The 8,548-nt window shown below is 49.0% G+C and overlaps 1 protein-coding gene across 1 annotated transcript in view; it reads left to right on the forward strand.

Annotated features, from left to right (window-relative positions):
* GPR137B (G protein-coupled receptor 137B) overlaps positions 1 to 4,296 on the forward strand; it is a gene marked incomplete at its 5' end in the record, with an annotated part of 7,554 nt that extends 3,258 nt beyond the window's left edge. Inside the window, 3 exons of the mRNA XM_006103238.3 lie at positions 120 to 248; positions 1,352 to 1,476; positions 2,329 to 4,296. Of these exons, the coding sequence (XP_006103300.3) occupies positions 120 to 248; positions 1,352 to 1,476; positions 2,329 to 2,440 (366 nt within the window). The remainder of the gene's footprint in view (positions 1 to 119; positions 249 to 1,351; positions 1,477 to 2,328) is intronic.
* Positions 4,297 to 8,548: the final 4,252 nt, after the last annotated feature.

Genomic DNA, 8,548 nt, shown 5'->3' on the forward strand with positions numbered 1-8,548 from the left:
TTAGGTTTGCTGCCGCGGGAGAGAGAAGGAAAGATGGGCCCTTTGCAGCTGACTTGGGTGCATTGTCTGTCTGTCCTATTTCCTCGGCCCCTGGCTGCACCCCCTCCCTCCCTCCACAGGCGGATCTGAAGAACCAGCTGGGAGACGGGGGGTACGTGGTGTTCGGGGTGGTCCTCTTCGTGTGGGAGCTCTTGCCCACCTCCCTGGTCGTTTACTTCTTCCGCGTCCGAAACCCTGCCAAGGACCTGGTGAGTAGAGCAGCGGTTCTCAACCTGTGGGTCGCGACCCCTTTGGCGGTCGAACGACCCTTTCACAGGGGTCGCCTAAGACCACCCTGCATATCAGATATTTACATGACGATTCATAACAGTGGCAACATGACAGTGATGAAGTAGCAACGAAAATAATGTTATGGTTGGGGGTCACCACAACATGAGGAACTGTATTTAAAGGGCCAGAAGGTTGAGAACCACTGGAGTAGAGTAAACCGTTTGGTATTTGCAGGAAATAGCGCCCCATTCTAAGCACAGGCGGACCGCGAGCCTTTTTTCTCAGCTTGTCCATCGAAAGCCGCCTTCAGCCTGTTGTGATGTAGAACATCGCTGTAGTTCACGGAGCCTTTTGGACCCTTGATTCCCAAGGCCCCTGAAGGGAAGGCTCCCACGCGTGTTTAATGAGGCCAGCGTTGCCCTTATTCCAAAACCAGACAAAGAAACACCAGAAAGACCATCCCATAACAACTTTGTTTCAGACTCTGTTGGTTGACTTTTATGTTTTAATTTTTTTAAAAATATGTTTTTTACTGATTTTAGAAAGGAAGGGAGAGGGAGAGAGAGAGAGAGAGAAGCATCAGTGATGAGAGAGAATCATGGATCGGCTGCCTCCTGCACGCCCCACACTGGGGATCGAGCTTGCAACCCGGGCATGTGCCCTGACCGGGAATCGAACTGTGACCTCCTTATTGATTATACTAGTAGATTGACACTCAACCGCTGAGCCATGCTGGCCGGGCTAATGTCATTCTTTTGTGAATGCCCACATTATTATTATACAGGTTTATATCCAATTTGGGACCATCTCGCTTGGCTAATCTGGGCATTGGCTGGTTTCTCGTCTCGGGGTTCAGCCTGTGATACATCACGGTTGTAAGCAGAACTCTGAAAGACGTCCATGTGGTAAAAGGAAGAGAACCTCTTCAGAATAAAAGCAGGAGAAACGCTCTGCAGCAGAATGGGGGGGCCTCTGCCCGGAAGAGAAGAACCCCTCCTGTCTCCTGCAGGAGGCCTGCTTCCCCTTTCTTTGCCCGCGGGCCTCGTGTCCGAGGCATGCTGACCAGTCACTGTCTTTCCAGACCAGTCCGGGCTTGGTCCCCAGCCACGGGTTCAGCCCCAGGTCCTACTTCTTCGACAACCCTCGCAGATACGACAGCGACGACGACCTCGCCTGGAACGTCGCCCCTCAGGGACTTCACGGAAGGTGAGCCTCGCTCAGGCTGGGGAAAGAGTCTGTTGGACTGATTCTTAAAGGCTCGTTAGCTTTTTTAAAAAATATATTTTTATTGATTAAAGAGAGGAAGGGAGAGGGAGAGAGAGAGAAACATCAATGAGGAGAGAATCATGGATCAGCTGCCTCCTGCACGCCCCCCACTGGGGATCGAGCCCGCAACCCGGGCATGTGCCCTGACACGGAATCAAACCGTGACCTCCTGGTTCATAGATCGACGCTCAACCACTGAGCCACGCCGATTAAGGACTAAGCAGTTTGTAGGTAGGAACTCAAAAAAGCCCCATGAGGTAATCACAGATGATAAAACAGGCACAGACACGCAGGTAGCGAAGGATACTCACTCTGCGTTAGGATTCAGGTCTCTTGTTGCTAGGACATTGTGTTACCCACCGTGATGGGTTTGTGGCTCTAGAGTTGAGTAGACTGTGCGTGGACCTCTCGCCGCTGCCCGGAGCACTGGCTTGTGGAACAATGGGCTTCAAGAAGCCGCCTTAGCCCTAGCCGGTTTGGCTCAGTGGATAGAGCCTTGGCCTGCGGAATGGAAGGTCCCAGGTTCGATTCCGCTCAAGGGCACATGCCTGGGTTGCAGGCTCGATCCCCAGTAGGGGGCGTGCAGGAGGCAGCCGATCCATGATTCTCTTCCATCATTGATGTTTCTCTCTCTCTCTCTCCCTCTCCCTTCCTCTCTGAAATCAATAAAAATATATTTTTTAAAAAAAGAAGCCGCCTTAAGAATCCTCGGAATTGTCGGTAGTTTACACAGAGTCATCGATAGTAAGGTCAGTGTTTCACGTCGCTGAAATACCCCTTTTTCTCTTGAAGTTTCGCTCCCGACTACTATGACTGGGGACAGCAGACAAACAGCTTCCTGGCACCAGCGGGGACTTTACCTCCGGACCTGGTAGTGGACCCTGGCAAGCCACGCCGTGGGTAGCACCAGCTAACAGCTCTATGGACCATTCCTCGGTTGAGAAGCTTGAGAAAAACGGACGCCACGAAAGCCGAATCTTTAGGGCACTTTTCCTCACGAAATAGGACTTGATTTTTTACAGGTTTCTCCTGGCTCCCTAGGGCTAAGCAATAATGTAGATCAACACAACCTGATTTTTAGTACTAAGAAGGGAGCCCTGGCCGCCTGTTTCCAGGGGTATAATTTAAACTTTAAAAATTCTGTACTTTTATAAAAATGTATTTTATATAACTTAAATAATAATGCTAAACTATACTAGGGGGTTTGGAGAAGGTTACTGTAATACAGGTTCTAGTTTGCACAGACATTGATGCATAATTCACTTTAAAAAGTATAGACGCCCCAGCCGGTTTGGCTCAAGGGATAGACCGTCGGCCTGCGGACCAAAGGGTCCCGGGTTCGATTCCGCTCAAGGGCACGTACCTCGGTTGCAGGCTCCTCCCTGGCCCGGGGGCCTGGTCCAGGCTCGTGCAGGAGGCAACCAATCGATGTGTTTCTTTCACATCTATGTTTCTATCTTTCCCTCTCTCTTCCACTCTCTCTAAAAATCAATGGGGGGAAAAATAAGAAAAGTATACCGTGTATGGTCTGAGGGTTCTTTAAGGCTTTTAGATGAACGGGTTTCTCAGATCCCTACCTTTCCAGGTCCCTTGGATTCTGAGCTCCGCGCTGGGCGACCCTCCTGACAGCGCCCGGGGTGAAAGGTAGAAGGTAGCAGAGTATCAACTGACCACCTAGAGGTCACGGGCTCCTTAGAGGTCGTTAAGGCCCAGGGAGTGGATTCCAAGAATCTCAGTATTGCCCCGGGTTTGGAATTCCGTCTCAGGAGGGCACTGTCTGCACCCAAAGGATCATGGGAAGAAGGTGGACAGAGTTGACTCCTCTGCTGGGGTCGGAGATGTGGCCTTGTTTTTCAGCCCAATGACGTGTGATATCCACTTATCACCTCGGACGGCAGCGAGAAGGCACCTTTCCCAGCCCACTGACCGCCCATGACATTGAAGGAGCAAGGAGAGGGTCCCAGAGGGGGTCAGTGATAAACACCCCGGCCCTGGGGGCCACAAGACTGGAACCCCAACAGGGTTCCTTCCATTTCCAACCGTATTTAAAAGTGCCCTTTATTTTATGTTAAATATATTTGTATTGGTTTCAGAGAGGACGGGAGACGGAGAGAGAGAAACATCGATGATGAGAGAGAATCACCAATCAGCTGCCTCCTGCAACGCCCCCCAGTGGGGATGGAGCCCTCAACCCCGGGCATGTGCCCTGACCGGAAATCAAACCCGCAACCTCCTGGTTCATAGGTTGATGCTCAACCGCTGAGCCACGCCGGCCGGGCAGCGCCCTTTAAGTTGCTCTGAAAGGGCCTCTGGAAGGAGAAGCTGCCGGTAGGAGAAGCCCTCGACACTGCCTCTCATGACGCCTCTCGGTCACGCAAGGGACACGCTGCAGACAACTGCTTCTATGTCGTCTCTCGTGTAAGTGAAACACGGTGTGAAATACTGGTTCTCCAACCACAAGTGCCATTCCAGCACTCCAAGATAGATTTATATATGTAACATGTAATATATATGATAATTGTATATCCTGCAGCTGTAAAACAGCCCCCTTCCGGGAAATGGCCCCATTCATGCATTCACTGGGTGATTCCTGGGATCGAACCCGCAACCCTGGCGCACTGAGACGATGCTCCAAACGAGCTACTGGCCTGGGCAATGGGAGATGTGTTTTTTAAAAACACAGTGAGATTTAACCCCAAATAAGTAAACCACCCATGTCTGACCACCAAAAAACTAAATAAAAACACAATGATAAAAATATCACTAAGATCCTATAATGATTATACTCAGCCTATGATATATAAACACTTGGTTATTCTGTTATTACTGGCAGGAAAATGGAAATGCCCAACATTATTTGGTAAAAGCCATAATCTCTTTTGGTGATAAGGCTGCTGGTATTTATATGAACTATTATTTTTTTATTGGAAAGGATAAAAAGTGCCTAATTTTCTCGTCTCCCCCCTTTAAAAAGGTGACGCTGAAGCACAAGTATTATAAGCACAGCCAGGACGTTAAGAACTGTCAAGCTAGTTTTCTCCTGTAGAAAATGGTCATGTTTACCCCGTGATGTGTTGCAGATTGGGATGGAAAGGAAGATTAAGTTTTCTTAGTTTCCTCATTTACATGCTGCTAAGTCCAGCAACAGAGCGACTCGGATACTAAAGGCTCAGAGAAGGCGAGGAATGGCGATTACTGTTCTCAAGTACCCCAATGTCCTTTTTTTAAATTACATTTTTATGGATTCCAGAGAGGAAGGGAGAGGGAGAGAGAGACAGAAACATCAATGGTGAGAGAGAATCATGGATCGGCTGCCTCCTGCACGTCCCACACTGGGGATGGAGCCCAATACCTGGGCATGTGCCCTGACTGGGAATTGAACCGTGACCTCCTGGTTCATAGGTCAACACTCAACCACTGAGCCACGCTGGCCGGGCCACAGCCAGTTTCTGTGGATCCTGACGCTTCAGTGTTAGAGATCTTTAGAAAAACAAACAAACCAACCTGCCAATACAAAACTGGGCACTAAAGTGAGGGAAAGACAAACTTCAATAAACGATGCAGAATGACCGGGTAGTCAGCTGGGAGGAACTCGGTTGCATCCATAACTTATACCTTAGGCCAGAATATACTCGAAAGGAATAAAAATTTAGGTTAAACACACACACACACACACACACACACACACACACACACACTAAACCATAAACCATAAACGTTCTAGAAGAAAATACAGGGACATTACTGCTGTGGAATGAAGATTCCACTTGGAATCTTAGCGTGACTCCAAGTCCAGAAACCCCTATAAAACCACATGGCGAAGCCACCATAAGCAAAGTCCCGATAAATGACTCCTAGGAATTCCAGGACAGGCTAAAAATGGGCCAGAGGTAGAAACAAGAGGAAATGCAGGCGGCTCAAACGTCAAAAGCAGTCGACCTTACTTAAAATAAAACTACAAGCACACACCTGTAATTTTGCATCTGTCAAAACGGCGATCCTGATGACGCCTATGTTGTGAGGTTGTGGGTAAGCGGACATGGTCTGAATGACAGGTGCGAATGGGAGTGGGTGACTGACCCTGAGGAAGGGCAACGTTCTAAAACCTTCCACACGTACAAATGCATACGGTCTTTCGCCCCAGAATTCTACAACTGCATCATTACATGCGTGTGAAATGACACCTACGTGAGGTCTGGTAACAATCCACATGGTTACTAATAGGGGGTTGGTTAAGTGATTGCACGTTCCTATAATGGAATACCAAGCAGTCACTAAAAAAAAACAACAAAAAGACGAAGAGAAAGCTATCTAGTGATATCGGGGAGCTGCCAAGAAAAATTGAGAAAAGCAAACAGCACGTCTGGACCGCCACTCGGTGTAAAACCGTGTCTGTGCCCCGCGCCGTGTGGCTGGGACCCTGAGCAAGGCCAGAGGCCTCCGTGGGGGCGGGGAGGGGGGACACAGACACCACATTCCACTGTAGAGCGTTTCTGTTTTGGTTTTTGAACCATGTGAATGTATTACCTGTTCAAAAAATTAAATAAAATATGTCTATTTAAAAAGCCTGTGACTTGGTACAATTCAAAAGATGCTGCGAGTCCCCAGTTCTTAGAGGAATGGCACTGAACCCACGTGTAAGGTCACAGATGCTGCGCGTCCTGGGAGGAGGCTCCAGGCAGACTTCCTGGTCTCGAGTCCTCGTCCCTCCGCCTGGACTGCAGGCGAGTGTCTTAGCCTCCCTCCCCCTCGGTCCTTCCTTAGGACCCAGGTGACGGCCTGTGCAGATCCCTAAGGCAGGGCCCCGTCCAATCCAAAGGAACCACCCAACTGCTCAGGGTTTTCTCCCTTCTCCACAAATTATAATCAGACCCTCCTCTCAAAAGAGGAAGTGTTTAAAAGGGGGAAAACGCCCTGGCTGGTGTGGCTCAGTGGACAGAGTGCCAGCCTGTGACTGAAGGGTCCCGGGTTCGATTCCGGTCAAGTGCAGGTACCTCGGTTGCAGGCTCCTCCCCAGCCCGGTCCGTGGTCGGGGCTTGTGCAGGAGACAACCCATCGATGTGTTTCTCTCACATCGGTGTTTCTCTCTTTCTTCCCTCTCTTCCACTCTCCCTAAAAATCAATGGAAAAATATCCTCAGGTGAGGATTTACACTAAATAAATCCTATATAATAAAAGGCTAATATGCAAATGGACCCAACAGCAGAACGACCGAATGGCAGAAGCCAGGCTGATGGCTGGCGAGCACAGTGGTAGCGCTAAGGATGTCGACCGCCAGCTTAGGCCTGCTCCCTGCAGGCAACGGGCCTTAGCTGTCAGTCGGACATCCCCTGAGGGCTCCTGGACTGTGAAAGGGCGCAGGCTGGGCTGAGGGACACCTCCCCCCAAGTGCACGAATGTCGTGCACCGGGCCTCTAGTAAATAAATTATATATATAAAAGGCTAAGTGACCGACCGTATGTATGTATGTCCAACCGACCGACTGGCTGGAACATACGACGCGCACTGGCCATTTAAAAATAAACGCTGACTGGCGCATGTGCAATACATATGAAGCTCTTGCTGGCACCCATCGCACGTGTTTCGATCTGTCATTGTCGATCGTGAATTTGGTTGACACTTCTATTATAGAGAAAGGGCGAATAGTGATATTAAAATAGTTCTTCTAATTAATTTCCTTTCAATGTGCACGAATCCGTGCACCGGGGCCACTAGTAAATAAATAAAAGGGGAAACAAGAAGGAAAGATGGCAGAAACATCTGCTTTAATTTGCACGCCTACTACACAGTGGGTACAACAGCACAGGATTTGCAATTCTGTTCCTGCAGATATTCCCTAGAATAGAGCGCACTCGCATCTGCGTGTGTGCTGTGCTGTTTTACAAACGCTTTCCATGACCCCGGCACCCAGGCTACGGGGTGAAAAGCTATGGTTTCTGCGGGTACTTGTGCTCACAAACCGCCGAGAGGTTTACTGCGAGCCGGTCCGGTGTCCAGCAGGAGGCGGCGCTGAGGGTCAGGAGCTGGCCTCGCTCACGTGCACGGGCACGGAGGGCGGCTGGAAAACACGGTACAGTTTCAACACACGCAGAGACCATGGAGGGCCAGGCATTCTCACGTTAACACATCAAGAGGTGCTAGTCATCAGGTGTCAAACCTGAAAACCGCTACTTGTCTGTCTGATCCTCCTCGGAGGCTGGGAATCACCACAGGAGCAACAGGCAAACTTGACCCATTTCAATAGAGAGCGTTTCTAACTCACATCGATGCCACTAAGAAAACACAGGCTCGTGCCACTGGAGGAGGGGTCACTGCCTCGTCTGCATCTTCTGGCTTCATCAGCTGGACCATCATGTCCGTCGTTATAGTACCCAGTGCGAGGTTTCCAACCAGGTGACGAGATAAAGACACAACGCCAAGAGGTGCTACCAGCCAAGTGTTTACAAAGCAGTCAGTGTCCTATATCACTTCCCAGCAAAGGCACGTGACCTGGAAAAGCAGCTTATATCACATGACCACCAACCACCAGGCTCACAACACAGAGATTCTTAGAGCACATAAACCACATAAGAAACACAGACACAAAGATGCAGGCTGCCCCCACATCTGATTTATGGTAAAATAAGTGAAGCAAATGAATTTCAGCTTAAATAGACTTCATTTGTTTATTTTTCTCGGCAGTGAAAAAACATTGGTTTAAACTTTGAAAAGAGCTTTTACCCCAACCAGACCTGAATCGCCTAGAACTCACTCTAATGTACAATTGTTGTTGCCTAAGTTTGAAGCAAATCAAAGTACAGAGAAAAAGCAATACATGGAAATGACCAAGGATTCTGCAGGAAATCGAGTTTAAATAATAGGCTTTGTCTTCAGCTGAGGGAATAGGAAGTCACACCACCAAAACGATTTTTAAGCTTACAGGAAAAATAAACCAAGTGCAAACTTTCACATTTCCTTAAGCTCCGAATGAGCACTAAGAGTAATTCTCCGAGATACAATTTACCTGCGATGT

This window comes from Myotis lucifugus, unplaced genomic scaffold, assembly GCF_000147115.1.
Source record: "Myotis lucifugus unplaced genomic scaffold, Myoluc2.0 scaffold_473, whole genome shotgun sequence".
Lineage (NCBI taxonomy): Eukaryota > Metazoa > Chordata > Mammalia > Chiroptera > Vespertilionidae > Myotis > Myotis lucifugus.